General features: G+C 35.2%; 1 protein-coding gene across 3 annotated transcripts in view; it reads left to right on the top strand.

Moving 5' to 3' along the window:
- XPR1 (xenotropic and polytropic retrovirus receptor 1) overlaps positions 1-16,296 on the top strand; it is a 218,207-nt gene that overhangs the window by 160,594 nt on the left and 41,317 nt on the right. For all 3 annotated transcript variants that reach the window (XM_060643796.3, XM_060643801.3, XM_060643798.3), the window contains 4 exons: positions 2,881-3,071; positions 3,288-3,467; positions 9,583-9,754; positions 10,926-11,120. In XM_060643796.3, coding sequence (XP_060499779.2) covers positions 2,881-3,071; positions 3,288-3,467; positions 9,583-9,754; positions 10,926-11,120 — 738 coding nt within the window. The remainder of the gene's footprint in view (positions 1-2,880; positions 3,072-3,287; positions 3,468-9,582; positions 9,755-10,925; positions 11,121-16,296) is intronic.

Genomic DNA, 16,296 nt, shown 5'->3' with positions numbered 1-16,296 from the left:
TGTTGTATCTATGGTTTTTGCTTAAGAATCAGGATCTAAATCCATATAGAGTTTTTTATTTATAATCTGCTGACTAACCTTGCTATCATGCTTGATCCTTTGTAGTCCCTTTATGTAAGAGCTGGAGTAGCCCTTTAATATTATTAATTGGTCTTGTCACTTATGTATAAAACCTTTCATTGGCTTCATATATTAAAGTAAAAGTTTAAGTCTTGACAAGATACTATAAAGGTCCTACCTGATCTTCTCTTGGCTAACTCTTTATGACTTTACCTCTCATTTATTTCAATTATAGTGGCCTTGGCCTTCTTCCTGTTCTTGGAGCACCGGGCTCATACCTATCTTAGGGCCTTTTGTACTTACTATTTGGAGCCTTATTCTTCCATATACTCACATGATTCATTCTCTGTTTCCTTAAGATCTCTGCAAATGTCATCTCCTGAGAGGTCCTCTTCACCACCCTACCTAAAATAGCACCTAATAACATCATTCTTCATCCCCTTACCCTACTTTTTTTTTCTTCAAAACCTTTATGACAGTATGACATTATACAGAATAGAAGTTTCCTGAAGACATATATTTTGTCTGTTGTTTATTACTGAATCTCCAGTTCTTTGAGTGGTGTTAGGTATAAAAGGCACCTAATAAATTTTTGTGAAACTAATGAACAAAATGAGGTTTCCTCAAGCAAAAGGAAAAAGAAACTGATATATACTGAATACTTGTTATTGTTTTAGGCATGTAATATATGTTGATCACATTTAATCTTATTTACAAACTTATGAGAATAGATATTATCCCCATTTTCCAGCAAGGAAATGCAGACTTGGAAAAATAAAATAATTGCCTTAGAATAGCTAGAATTTTAAGTCTGGTCTTTAGTATTTGACTCCAAAACAAAGGTTTTCACTACCCTGTTATTTTTAAATTATTAAATGCTATGTACTGTAGGAATACAAAGATAACTAATAAATGGTTATTTAAATTAAGTATAAGCCAGTATATAACTACATTTCAAGTGAGTCTAATAAATTTTATAGTTATATGGAAAATTGAGAAATCATTAGCCAAACTGAAATGTTTGGCACAGACTAGGCTCAAAACGAAACACTGATTCAATAAATGTATGAATAGATAAGGATTTGGCTCTGAAATATTAAGTAAAATTTGAATTGGTACAAAGAGCAAGACCATTTTAGGTACAGGGGACAATATAAGCAAGTGTGAAAAAGCAAACTTGTGAAAAGACTAATAAAATTTATCAGGAGATAAGAATTAATGTTTAGGAGCCCTGTGAGATAAGTTTGGGAAAGTGAGTTGGAGATCCGACTGATAGAGAACTTGAATTCCAAGACCATGTTTGAATTTACAGTAACTGGAAGGCTATAGGGTAATAGTGGCACTACACATTTGTATGGGCATATGGACAACAGAATGTAGTGGTTAAGAGTGTGCGCTTTGGAGCAAAACTCTCTGAGTTAAAACTCTGGCTGTGCCCTCTACTAGCTTGGTAATCCTAAGCAAATTACTTAACTTCTCTGTGCTCTAATTTCCTCACCAGTCAAATGGAGATAATAGGGTTTTTTTTGTTTTTTTGTTTTTTTTTTTAATTTTTTTTTTTCAACGTTTTTTTAATTTATTTTTGGGACAGAGAGAGACAGAGCATGAACGGGGGAGGGGCAGAGAGAGAGGGAGACACAGAATCGGAAACAGGCTCCAGGCTCCAAGCCATCAGCCCAGAGCCTGACGCGGGGCTTGAACTCACGGACCGCGAGATCGTGACCTGGCTGAAGTCGGACGCTTAACCGACTGCGCCACCCAGGCGCCCCCTGGAGATTATAGTTTTTAACTCACGGAACCATTGTGAGGATTATATGAATTTTTATATATAAAAATTAAAAATAAATTTAAAAATAAAAAAGAGGGCGGCTGGGTGCCTCAGTCAGTTAAGCATCCAGCTCTTGATTTTGTTTCGGGTCATGATCTTATTATTATGGTCATGAGATCGAGCTCCACATTTGGCTCTGTACTGAGTGTGGAGCCTGCTTAAGATTCTCTCTCTTCTTTTCCCTCTACCCCTCCTTTTTTTTTGCTCTCTCAAACAAACAAGTAAAATGAATTATTATATGTCAAAATATAATAGAAAACAGTCCTGGGGCGCCTGGGTGGCTCAGTCGGTTGAGCGTCTGACTTCAGCTCAGGTCACGATCTCGCGGTCCCCGAGTTCGAGCCCCGCGTCGGGCTCTGGGCTAATGGCTCAGAGCCTGGAGCTTGCTTCCAATTCTGTGTCTCCCTCTCTCTCTGCCCCTCCCCCGTTCATGCTGTGTCTCTCTCTGTCTCAAAAATAAATAAACGTTAAAAAAAAAAATTAAAAAAAAAAAAATAGAAAACAGTCCTTAGCACATAGTAAGCATTCTGTAAATATTAACTGTTATCATTTATATGACATTTCAGTTTTCACTTGCTTTTATTTTCAATCGCTTTCATGTATAACGTTTCTTTTAATCTTCACGGCAACTCTGCGAGGTAGGTAATACTATAACCAGTTTAATGACTGAACAAAGCCAAGGAAGTTATGTCATTCCATATGTGATTCTCTGTATTTCTGTGATTCTCTGTATTTCTAAGAAACTAATGGAACAACGGACTAACATGCCCAAAGTGAAGTTTTAGGGAAATCATTCTGGTGAAATTTTGCAGAATGAAATGATGAAGGGAAAGAACCTGGAAACAAGTTTATCATGCTCTTGAGATAATCTAAGCTTAGGTTTTATTTATAAAAACTTTTTATGCCAAGGACTGTGTCATCAAGAATTACGAGGAAAGACAATTAAATGAGACATTATGAATTTTCTAACTAACTAATTGATATTTTTTCAGCTGTATTTAAACTTGAAACAGATAGAAATATATGGCCCTTGATAAGAATCTATCGGGGTGGCTTTCTTCTGATTGAATTCCTTTTTCTACTGGGCATCAACACATATGGTTGGAGACAGGCTGGAGTGAATCATGTGCTCATCTTTGAACTTAATCCAAGAAGCAATTTGTCTCATCAACATCTTTTTGAGGTAATCAAAGCAAGACATAAAGTCCCACAAATATAGTTCACGTTAGCTATATCGCTGGTTTAATGGGTGCTGAAATCCATCTTTTACTTGAGGAAGATTATTGACTTAACATCTAAACATTTATCTTACCTTTGTTTTATTGAAGATATTTCTGAGTAATGGAAAAAATAAAAATAACAATTTTTCTCTTTTCTTTTCTTTCCCATCCTTTATCAGATTGCTGGATTCCTTGGGATATTGTGGTGCCTAAGCCTTCTGGCATGCTTCTTTGCTCCATTTAGTGTCATCCCCACATATGTGTATCCACTTGTCCTTTATGGATTTATGTTTTTCTTTCTTGTCAACCCCACCAAAACTTTCTATTACAAATCCCGGTTTTGGCTGCTTAAACTGCTGGTAAGTCCAGAAACTTGTCTACCATTTTTAGAGTGGTGTATTGGTCATTGGCTTTGTCCAGGAGGAACCAAGGCTGCTGTTGCACAACTCCAGAAGGCATGGTTCACTTTGTAATCTATGTGAGTGGTGCTCTAGCTCCAAGGGTAAAGAATATAGTGTAATTGGTACACCTCATGTTGTATAGTGCAGTGGCCCTGGGAGAAATACTTATTCATGCAGTTTTTTTCCTCCTAAAAGGGAGTATGAAGTGTCCAGATATTGAAATTATTTTGCAAATTAATAATAAATAATTCATGATCTATTTAAGTGCCTTATTATTTAGTACAGATTACTTAGCCAGCTGTGATAACATGTAGAACTCTGTGAATTTCTTTTTTTTTCCTTTTTAAAAAGTGGTAAAACTATTATTTTCCTGTCAAATTGATAGAAATAGTCAACCAAACATTTTTATTTTTATGAAAGATTCATTCTCTAAAATCAGTAAGCATATTTTACCAGATTACCAGGTTTAATTTGAGAAACTGACTTTGATTCTTGTTTATAATACATTCCATTTCTTCTTCCACTTTACCTATTTCTTAATCTCAAAATCTTTCAATTTAAACATTAGGATAAAGAATCTCTTGCAAAAATAGTTGCTGTATTTTTTGTAATGGTGTAAAGATAGCTTGGGGAAGGGACTTCTCTTAACTCCTGAATTAAACCAGCTCTGTTTTGAAAATTAATTGGTAATGTTCTCCTGTAATTATTTCTTAGGTTATGAATTACAACTAACAGTAAAGTGAAGATTAGTGATTAAATTGACCAATCTCTACACATACTTTCAGAATTCCTATAATAATTGCCTTACTCTTTTTTCCTACCTTAGAAAAGTATACTACCTTGAAAACTGGAGTATTCTTTTTCCTTTTGTATGTCCCTTACGGTTAGCAGAACTTTTTTCTTTGTTGTTGCTGTTCTTAGCAGTACATTCCCTATATATAGCATTATTTAAATTTTTTGAATCTGAAGATATAAAATATGCTCTTCCTATTAAAAAACATAGTAAGTAAGCATACAACAAGTAAAAAGCCACTTATATTCCAGTACAGGTAAGTATTTATAGCAATCAGGAAAAGAAAATGGCCTAGATCTCCTTCATGTTTTTTTCCCCAAAGTTGATTGTTATTTATTTGTATTTCTTATTTCTTCTGGTAGGATTTTTACCACAAATTGAGAATATCCCTATTTTCCTCTAATTTCATTAAATACTAATAAGTAAGAGAGCAAATCATTCCTGTTACGTATAGTACCACTAGGCCAAACTGTAGGCCTAAGTGTAGAACTTAGATGTACAAGAGTATTTTGAAAAGTCTTAAGTATGTAATCACCTTTAACACATTTTATCATCTAGAACACATGATTTTTAAAGGATTTTTTGTAAGACAGAAGAAATACTTGAACATTTTTTTCTCTCTTGAAATTCATACTAAAAATAAATCATTTCCCGTTAGTACAACAAAATTAGATTACCTTTTTTATCTTGAGATTATTTGTCATTTTATTGCTAGATTTTGTGGAGTTTTAAAACTTATTTGCACAAAAATGTAGTATTCTTCTGGTTACAAGGAAATAATGTTAAGATTATAAATACCTATTATTTCCTGCCTCAATTATTGTAAAATATCTATAAAGTTATTTTGAAATGAGGTTTCAAAGACTCAGATGTTAATACGATTGCATCATTGCAATAACGGAATGATATCGTTGTGTGTTAAGTGAACATTTCCCCAGTGCATCCTTCTCTGTTTAAATAGTTAGCTATGATTGATGCATGACCAGTTACTCTTATTAGCAAAATGATTCCCCATTGAGTAGACATTTATTAATGCATTTGCTGTATGTTAATAAATGAGGATTTATGGATGGAATAGGTTGGCAATGATGATGTAATAAGGAATAAGAATAATAAGTGTGCTATAAGAATCAGTGAAATGCAGAAAGAAGCATTGTGGTTTGTTATATTTATAATAATAATTGTATACAGGAAAATCTTACACATATAAAGCATTTTAACATTAAGTGACCTGTTGACTTATTTTAATTCAAATCTTACTGAAAAAATTTACCCTGAGACTTATTTCTAGTGTTAAAAATATTTTGTTTCTCTGATACAGCTTTTTTAATAGCCTCATCATTAAGTAAAAGTACATATCCTTCTTCAATTTTTTTTTTTTCAACGTTTTTTATTTATTTTTGGGACAGAGAGAGACAGAGCATGAACGGGGGAGGGTCAGAGAGAGGGAGACACAGAATCGGAAACAGGCTCCAGGCTCCGAGCCATCAGCCCAGAGCCTGACGTGGGGCTCGAACCCACGGACCGCAAGATCGTGACCTGGCTGAAGTCGGACGCTCAACCGACTGCGCCACCCAGGCGCCCCTCCTTCTTCAATTTTTAAAAAATGGAAAAGAACATGTATCATTTGGCCACAGTGGTACGCACTGGATGCTGTTTATATCCATATTTAAATTTGAATGTATGGAATTTATATGCTATACACCACCTTCAAAAAAGCTAAAAAAAATTTTATTAGAAATTTATTTAGGGGTGCCTGGATGGCTCAGTCAGTTAAGCGTCTGACTCTTGATTTCACAGTGTGTGGCTTCAACTTTGGGCTCTGCACTGTCAGAGTGGAACCTGCTTGGGATTCTCTCTCTTCTTTCCCTCCTCACTGTCCCTCTCAAATTAAATAAACTTAAAAAATTTTTTTTAAAGAAATTTATTTATTTTGATACTTAAATGTCAAATTAGGTACAGTTTGTTTGTATTATTAGGTCATAAATCTCTGTAGATCTGTATTTGCCCTAATTGGAGGTCCAATTGGGAAACATAAGCACTGCCTCAGATTTTCTAAACAAAAATACCAATCAATTCTTCTAGAAGACTACTTAAAGTTTTAAAATTAAAGTCCTTTCCTATATAATTGGGGAATTGATTTTTTCAATATTTTCTTTGGTTTTATAGTAAAATTTTTACATATGTCTCTACTATGATTACAGAGAGATAGTCTCTTTTAATAATGCACTGTTCTGGACATTTTGTATGTGTTCATTTATTTCATCCTTTTAATAACCATGAGGTTGGAGGTGCTATTAATCCACATTGTATAAATGAGGAAACCCAAGTTCAGAGGAGTTAAATACACAGCCAGTAAGTAATGGAGATGAAACGTGAGCCCAGGCAGTCTGATTCCATAATCTGTACTCCTGACCACTACCATTTAACAATTAAACCTGGGGGGCGCCTGGGTGGCACAGTCGGTTAAGCCTCCGACTTCAGCCAGGTCACGATCTCGCGGTCCGTGAGTTCGAGCCCCGCGTCAGGCTCTGGGCCGATGGCTCGGAGCCTGGAGCCTGTTTCCGATTCTGTGTCTCCCTCTCTCTCTGCCCCTCCCCCGTTCATGCTCTGTCTCTCTCTGTCCCAAAAATAAATTAAAAAAACGTTGAAAAAAAAAAATTTAAATAAAAACAAAACAAAACAAAACAAAACAAAACAAAACAATTAAACCTGGTAGTCACTTTATTTAAGATACTTAACTTTGATCTAGTAGTTCAAACTAATAAATATATTTTATATAAAAATTCAAAGAGTGTGATTATTCACAAGCCTCTAAAAGCAGAAATTAAACTTCATCTTCTTTAATATTTATCGGCATTAACTTAGAAAATGATGTTAGTTAATATCCTTTCTAATAACTTATTAATGGCTTTTTTGTGTATGTGAGTAAAACATCAGATATTTTGAATTGTCTGTAGCTTTCTTAATACTGTTACTCAGTGAGTCATTGTCATTTTAAGCAAAATCACAACAATGTAGAAGTTGAAAGACCTTAGCCACAATAAGAAAAGAAAGAATTCTCACTCAAGAAGGGGAATTCAGATAAATTTAAGATGAATTTGATTATGTGTAAACATCAGGGAATTCAGTATGAACTCAGCCCTACCCTGTCTCTGATGCAGCTACTCCCTCCCTCCCTTCTTTGTATTTCTAGGGTATTTTGCATGTTTATCTGTAATAGCACTTACTACACAGTGCTGTCGCTATTTCCTTAGGTATATATTTGCTCAACCAGACTGAGTCTTTGACAGAAAAAACTGTTTTATCTCTGTACTTCCACAGTGCCTGACATGTGTTAAATGCTGAATGACTATAATTATATTCCTTCCTTTATTAGTTGTATTATACCAACATTTACTACTCCCTCCTCTTCCTTTTTCCATCTGCTCTCTTCTATAAATTTTCCCTTCCTTCCAGTTTCTATTTTCATGCCACTCCCTTTCGTAGTCCCATTTCCCTCTTTTCTTATTTAATGCATTCTCTTCCTCCTCTGCTCATATGGAGGTTTACTCTCTTAGCTAGCTTTTGAGGCTGACTTTGGCAGATTATGAGAGTAATAGTAGTCTGTCTCATGTCCATGAGAAATAAGAAAATTGCCCTTGGCTATAATTTTCACAAAAGTCCACGACTAGAGATTGAGTTAGACTTCCTGATCCTTTTGGTGTTATGTTCTAAACTCTTGTTTGTCTCTTTGAATTTTTAAAGTCCACTCTGCACCCCACAGTTTCTTAAAATACTATATAAACTGGCATCAGAACCTTTTCATGAATAAATGACTAACATCTCAACCACTAAGCCCCCAGTTCTCACTCTGCCCCCACCCCCTACCAAAAAGAGTTTGCTGTATCTAGACCTTATGGTTGCAAACGATATAGCTTGTCTCTCAGGCTTATTGCAAACTTATTGAAAGAGCAAGAGACTGATCACAAAACTGAGCCATGGCCTCAAAATATATCCGCTCTAGAAAATATCACAAAGCCTGTACTAGGTCCTGCAGATACCTGATCTAACGTCCAAAGCCCCAAGGCAATACCTGTCATAGATACTTGATATCTAGGATGGATTCATCATGTAGCCATTTATCTCCCTCAAATAATAAAGAGAAGTGTTTAGAGGTAGAATAGAAAGAACCAGCCAAGTCTGAGGGGAGAGAGCCATTATTTTTCATGCTGAATATGTCTGCTAAATGAATATAGCTAGATGGCAGGCGAGCTATAGATTTAGACTCATTTTCTCAAAACTGCTGCTTAGTCAAAATTCCTTGTTTTAGGAGTTCATTTTTAGCTTTTAAGATAGAAAGGGTCTGACAGGGTGAGGATTAAAGCTGCCTTAATTCCATCTTCAGTTTTCTCAGGGCATCTCAAGGCATTCTGCACTATTGGAGCCTGTTTCTGATGATTACGTTAGTATCTATCCATCTTCTCTCTGCAATGGCAGGAGATTTCCCTTTACAGTGGTAAACAGTCTTCCACAGAATAGGTCAGGATGAGTTTGTTGTAGGTCCTCTGTAAAATGGGGATATGAATAGTGCCAAGCTCATAGAATTGTTGCAGTTAGTGGACTATGAAAAAAGCATTTTGAGAAAAATATGCAGCATGGATTAGTGCTCAGTACATTTAATCTGAATTCATTTAACATTATTTTTATAATAGTGGGGTATGAGCTTATTTTTGTGGCATCATTTCAAGACAAATACAATTACTACCATGGCATTAGTGAAATGAAAGTGACTTCAGTGAGAGAACGGGCAGGCATGCTTCAGGTGTTGCACATCCTTCCCTCCCTATCCCTTGTAGGCAAAGAAGAGCTTTCTATTCAGGTAGCAAAGCTCTCATCCCAGTTAAGAAGGAGGATATTCCAGAAATTATTATAGAGCATGCGTCTCTAGCACAATTTACCCCAGAGCCCTAACACTACACATCCTCTCAGTGCTTCTCCCTTCTGCTACTCTGCTTTCAGCTTCAACTCTTTCCACCCTCTCTGCTTTCTGTTTTCTAACTGTAGCTATTCCTGTCTTCACCCCACTTAAATTTCCTTTCTTAGTTATCTATTCAACTCATTCAGTTCACTACTAATTCTCAACCTAGCCACTGTTGCCAGGTCCCTGTGTTTGTGATTGGCTCATTGGTTTCCATTTTATCAGCTAAAGTAATCATGCTGCATGGTCAGACAAGAATTAGAGAAATTTAATATGAACTTTCTTGTTTCTGTGTTTTTTTATTTTTTTCTTTCTCCCAGTTTCGAGTATTTACAGCCCCCTTCCATAAAGTAGGCTTTGCTGATTTCTGGCTGGCCGATCAGCTGAACAGCCTGTCAGTGATATTGATGGACCTGGAATATATGATCTGCTTCTACAGTTTTGAGCTCAGATGGGATGAAAGTGGGGGCCTGTTGCCAAATAATTCAGAAGGTAGGGTATGAATGTGCATCCATACCTCTGAACTGCCAGTGTAAACCAAGAAATATTGGGAATGATAACTAAGAAATGTAAGATCACGGTGAAAACTCATCCAATAATACAAACTTAATTAAATGTACTTGGCACTCTTTTAGCAATCTCTTTATCTGATACAATTTGGCTCTTAAATTAAATGTTAGGATTTCAGTCATCCATTTGCCAAGAGATTTGCAACTTACACTTAAGGAATTCTAAAACTTAGAAAAAAAAGAAAAGTAAAAATTTCTAGTATATTGGTAGTTATATCACAAATGCTTTAGTGCCAACAGTTTCCATCACAGTATTGCTTTATAATGATCAAAAATACTTGAGTATTTAGACTTAGATCAAGGGCTTTGAGAAAGTCATTGTAGATCGTTTTTAATTCTTACTGAGGATCTTGGGGTGTTTTTTTCTGGTTCTTTTTCCCACTCTTGGTGTATGCCAGGAGTTCGAGTTATTAAGGAATTTTGCCTTAATGACAAAGACCAAATTTAGACAGATTATGTAACATCTGACTAGCAAAAAGCTAATGACGCCAGTGGCAACACATATTCATTGATTGCTAGCAGACCACAACTTTGTTGTAGGTTGATCCCACTATAATGCATTCCCAGAATTTGAAGAAAAATGTATTTACCAACTTCATTCTTCTCATTTAAAAATATAAACTCTGCTCTTCATTAAAAAGTAGGCTAATGAGGTACATTTTCTACCTATTGTGATATAGCAGTTTGGAGTTCATGAAATTAACTAGAGTCACTAGTGGCATTTGTATGTTTTCCAAGTATTTCAAATTACAGAGTAACTTTTCTTTCCTTTGATTACTGTACTCATCTTCTAATTTTCTTAAAGTTTTACCACATTCCAAAGAAAACGATTCCAGAACAGGTTGTCAGAAATCTGGGAGGGCAGATTTTCCCCCATAGGTCCACCCTATATATTTACCTTCCTTTTTTGGCTTTCATCGCTCATGAAAAGTTTGAGAATATAGTAGTTACAAAGAAGAAAGTGATTCAGAAACCAGGCTTCTTGCTTTTATGGACTTGAGAGTGGTTACAATATATAACAAAATGATGTGAACAAGTTACTTGTCTTTTGTTTCTTTTTTAATAATAATTCTTCTTCTTTGAAATCCGCACAGAACCAGAAATTTGCCACAAATATTCGTATGGTGTGCGGGCCATCGTTCAGTGCATTCCTGCTTGGCTTCGCTTCATCCAGTGCCTGCGCCGCTACCGAGACACAAAAAGGGCCTTTCCTCATTTAGTTAATGCTGGGAAATACTCAACAACTTTCTTCACGGTGACGTTCGCAGCCCTTTACAGCACTCACAAAGGTATTCTACGATTGACTGTGAAGAGATTTTTCAAAACCTGGGTTTTTACTACTGACATCTGTTTCTTACTCTGGTTCCTTTTCCATTTATCATGCTCTTTTTTTCCACTGAAGTTCCAGTCCCCTCAGCTATACCATTTTGTTCTTGAACACAATTTGAGTCTCATTCCAGCATTTAATAACAAGTACCGTCAAAAAGTCATCCAGAATAGGAAGGATTTAGTGATATGTGAAATCCTGAATTATGTTCGGTGTGTTCTATCTTAGACACCTTGGGCTTTCCTTTGTTGTTGGTTTTTTGTTTTGTTTTGTTTTGTTTCTGTTTTTTTAGCCTTCTTGTTCATTAATGAGGTTGGGAAATGCTAGGTGAAAAAGATTCCCTCTGGCAATCATGTATATTTTTAATCGCTTTCCTTCACCAAGTAGTAAGGATTGTTTCCAGCCCATTTAACTGCAAATTGAGTTCTCTGATCTCTCTAGTTTCTTATCTCCATAGCAACCAGTTATTACTTGAGACTGCTCTTCTGTTGGGAGGAGAAAAAAGCTTTTAGGTTCTGAGCCACATGCAGTCAGTCCTTTTGAATTTTTAACCTTTTTCCAAGAACTGTCAATCAAAGATCTTGCTTCCTTTTACTAAAATGCATTCCATCTTTGTCTTTTTAAATCAGTATCAGCCCACACCTTAGAGGCTGGGTGGTAAAGAAATGTTACTTATTGAAATTATTGTAATTATTTTTAAATACCTAAGTAAATTTTTTTCAGTGACTTTTTTCTTAATTGAGACACTGTATTTTAGGAGCCTGAGCTAGTACCTCTTAGCTACTTATCTAAAAAGTATGTCTGATGGTCTTGAAAGGTTGGAGCAGTGGTTTTTTTGTGAGGCTTGCAATTTGGTCCAGTAGAACACTTTATAACATACTTCCACTTTTAGCAGTAGATTCTGCAATTACAGTAATATTGATAATGCAGCCAATAATTTTATCACTATGTAGGCACTCTTGTTAAATGATATAATTTAACTAAGTGCCTCAGTGAAGGAAACACATCCTCAAAGCTCCCGTAATTTTAACTCTTGCTGAGGAATGCTGTTCTTTAGTCTGGGCATGCATCATGATTCACAAGGTTGTGATTAGAGAATTTATAAGTCAGGCAACGGATTTGATACATGGTACCCTATGCCTTAAGAACCCTTTACTTTTCTCGCATCCTGGGTAACAGTGGTTTGGGGTTGAATATTTTAGGACATAACATATCTTTAACTATACTGGTACTCTTCAGTATGAAGCTGAAAATCTGAATTCCTCAAACCTGCACTGGCTTCACTTTTAATAACCTAAAGCTAGAAGCAGTGGTTTGGATGGTATTGTGGTCGTCAGACTTTCTCTTTCTTCTTTTTTTTTTTTTTTTTTTTTTTTTTTTTTTTGCCTCATGTATCCCTTTAAAGAATTTTTAAAACTATATTATTATCATTTTAATTTTATTATTTTAAACTATTATTTAAACTGTATTTTCTGACATTTTAAAATTTACATCTGAAATTTTTCATCTTAAGGTTAAATAATTTTTAAAAATGTAGTTTACAGTGTATTTATAATTTTTTTTTAATGTTTATTTATTTTGAGAGAGAGAGAGATAGAGCATGAGTGGGGAGGGGCAGAGAGAGAGGGAAACACAGAATATGAAGAAGCCTCCAGCCTCGCCTCTAAGCTGTCAGCACAGAGTCGGGTGCAGGGCTTGAACTCATGAACTGCGAGATCATGACCTGAGCCTAAGGTCATTCAACCGACTGAGCCACCCAGGTGCCCCCCCCCCCTTATTTTTTTTTTACAGTGTATTTTAAATATTCACATTTTAAAACAAAACTGCTAAAATGTTTCTACTAAATGTGTCCAAGTAATCTAAATACAAAAGCATGATACTCACCATGATTTGTATTTTTATGTTTTAATGACTTTTGTCTGATACATATATATGTAAATTGAAATTAAGTTATTACCTATTACTAGAAGATGCTAAGAGATTTTTCTGTGTTGTAATTATAACTGGCCAAAGTAATGTTACAGATATGTTATAAATTTTAATAATTATCACATAGACATTTCTTATTGAGATAAATCTATATTACTTATTCTGTTCCATTTTGCAGTTTTTGTATAGGGAAGCTCTGAGAAACCTTGTTAAATAGCTGTATACATGAGGGTAGAAGTTTAATTGTTGGAGCATTGCTAAGTTTTCTAGACAGATCCTCAGTTATATACCAAAAAATATGCACAGTAGTCCATCATCAGTAATTATTTTTGTTAATCTATCAGGTTTTCTTATTGAAAGCAAAAAGTTAAAAATAAACTGAAGGAAGTAAAATATTAAACATAAACTAAATGAAAAAAGGATTTGTTAACCGTTAGAATCATTCTCTTTCTTTGTTTATGGACAGTCAGTATCTTATGACATTGTTTAAATGGTGTTGTTTTTTAATCTTGGTAGTGCAGATTACACTCATCTAGTTTATAGTGATTATCTGCCATGTCCCCTAATTGGAAAACCAGTCACCCAAATTAGAAAAAGTTTTGACTTAAATTAACATGTTTATAGACACCCCTGTGTAAACATCTCAGTTCGAATTCTGAGTTGGGTAGGTAGATGAATGGGTAACTGGGTGCATAGATAGGCAGATAGAATAAACATGCATTCAGTAAACATTACTGAGAATATTCTGTGTATCAGTTGTGCTAGGCACTAAAAATGGAGCAACAAACAAAGTAACGTTCTAGCCCTTAAAAATTTATGATCTAGTAGGGGAAGTAGGTAAAAAGGCATTAATTGGTTGCACAACAGTGTGAATATGCTTAAAACTTTTGTACGGTATGCTCAGAAGTGGTTAAGATGGTAAATTTTGTGCTATGTGTTTTGACCACAATAGGAAAAAAAGACATTAAAATAAGCAGGGGACCATAATAGCCTACAGACAGCATAAGTCCCAATCCGGCCCCCAGTAGAGACTTCCCAGAGGTAATAGTTAAGCTATTTTATTGTTTCTGTGAAGGAGAATTCCAGTTATCCCATTATGTGTTTTGCCCAAGGCTGTGTAATTTGTGAGTGGTGGAAGTGTTGCTGTTTCCCACTTCTGTTCTTCTTTCGCCCAGGGCTTCCTCTTGTCCCCTCAGGCAGAACCACACCTTTTAAGTGGAGATAATAGTATCTATTCTGTTTACTTCACAAATTTGTTGTAATGATTAAATAAGGTGTAGTGTACATGGAATCACCTTATAAACTCTAACGTGCTACACAAATGGAATTTATCATTAAATGAAATACAATTCTCTTTGCTGTCTAGAGCTGGCATATGTGTGTCTTTCTTTATGGAAAATCTTTCTAAGAGAAACCCTTGTGATCCCTTCGGTAGGGGCGTTATAATGGACAAGTACCAATTAGGAATGTGTTTGGCTTCTTGTTCATGTAACACAGATGTTCACTCACTGAACTTGATTCAAGTCCCACAGTCAAATTTTTAAAAACCAAGCATTTTTTTTAGAGAGACCATTGGTTATATATCTTATCATAGCCATAAAATTAAAAAAAAAAAAAAAACCTTTGTATTGTTGATACATATTAAATATTTATATCACTAATTTTCTTTTTACCAAAAAGCATAAAACAGGGAAATTTGGCATTTAGTGATGATCAAAAGTAGAATTTGCTTTCTGTTGTTTTGTTGGACAATATTCCAAGAGGAAAAGTATCAGAAAACATACACTTTAAAAATAATCATTGAGCCAAAAGGATAGATTTTGTATGGTTAATGGGGTAGATCTTTTTCTATTGAATTTGTAAGTATTACCGTAAAGGATAAATTTTATGAGGAGAGGAAGGTGTAGAAGATGGTGAGGTATCCCTGTTCAGACTCAAGGATATGAGTCTTTTCAGAGAACTAGCCTACAAGAGTTACCATAGTAACTGCATTATTGGGGGTATTTTCAAGATTTTTTCAAAGGTTAGGTCTTAAGATGAATGAAAGCACAAGTGTTTCTTCTGTACCTAGAGTCATTTTTTTTAAAGGTGAGGGAGGGGCTTAGACCCGTTTTAGGGAGACTACTTATTATATTTCAGCTAGCTGTCACTTGGTATAATAAGAAGGAAACACATTTTAAACATTTCAGTGTATTTTATTTTCCATCATTAATTTTAGACACAAAGGAATTTAGCTAGCAGCCAATCTCCATATTTTAAGAAATCACATTTCATTACAAGCCTAAATTTAAAGCCAACTCCTACAAGTTTTTTTGTTGGAATTAGGATTGGAGGAGACAAGAAAGTGTTTTAAATGTTTTTTGTATGTCCTTGAGGTTTCTTGGCTTTGGCAAGAAAAAGCCTGTGGGAGGTACAATAATAGAAAAAGCCATTGTGTTATTTCTGACCCATTGATGGGGAGAGAGCGCACTTCATTAGACTTTCTGTTTTTCATTTACAGTTTCCAACATTCTAAAATATTCATAAATTCTTAGTGGATTTTGCTCTTTTGCTCTTCTCTGAATATACAGAAGAAAAAAAAACCTTATTTTAAAAATACTTCATATTTTACTTTAGACTTTTTATTAGCATTTGCTAACAAGCATTTGCTATTAGATTTTTAAAAATACTTACTTATGTTTGTTTGCTTGGTTGTTTTGCAGTACCAGTTCCCATCCAGATCCCTTCTTGTTTAACATTTCGTAAGGGGTGCTGTGCCCCCTAATGAGGATTCCTCAGCAGTAGTTCAGTGCCTTCAGAGCAAATAAGCATTTCATTGTTTTGAGTGGGCACACATAGTCCTGAAGTGCTTCCTCTCTGGGGTATGGCCAATATGTAACTGTTTTTACCCTGAATAATAGGCTGCTTTGCCAGACTTTCCAAATTTTAGTCTTGTTATAATAGAAACACCAATTTTTTAAAAATTCTCTAGGGAAACTTTTGTTTCATTAACTTAAAAAAAATTTTTTTTTAATTTTTTTTTTTTTTTTTTTTTTTTTTTTTTTGAGAGAGAGAAAGAGTGCAAGCTGGGGAGGAGCAAAGAGAAGGGGAGACAGAATCCGAAGCCGACTCTAGGCTCCAAGCTTCAGCACAGAGCCTAATGGGGGCCTCAAACTCACAAACTGGGAGATCATGACCTGAGCTGAAGTTGGACGCTCAACCAACCGAGC

Source organism: Panthera onca, chromosome F1 (assembly GCF_046562875.1).
Source record: "Panthera onca isolate mPanOnc1 chromosome F1, mPanOnc1 haplotype 2, whole genome shotgun sequence".
Classification (NCBI taxonomy): Eukaryota; Metazoa; Chordata; class Mammalia; order Carnivora; family Felidae; genus Panthera; species Panthera onca.
The sequence above is the reverse complement of the archived record's forward strand: the minus strand, read 5'-3'. Positions and strand labels throughout refer to the sequence as shown.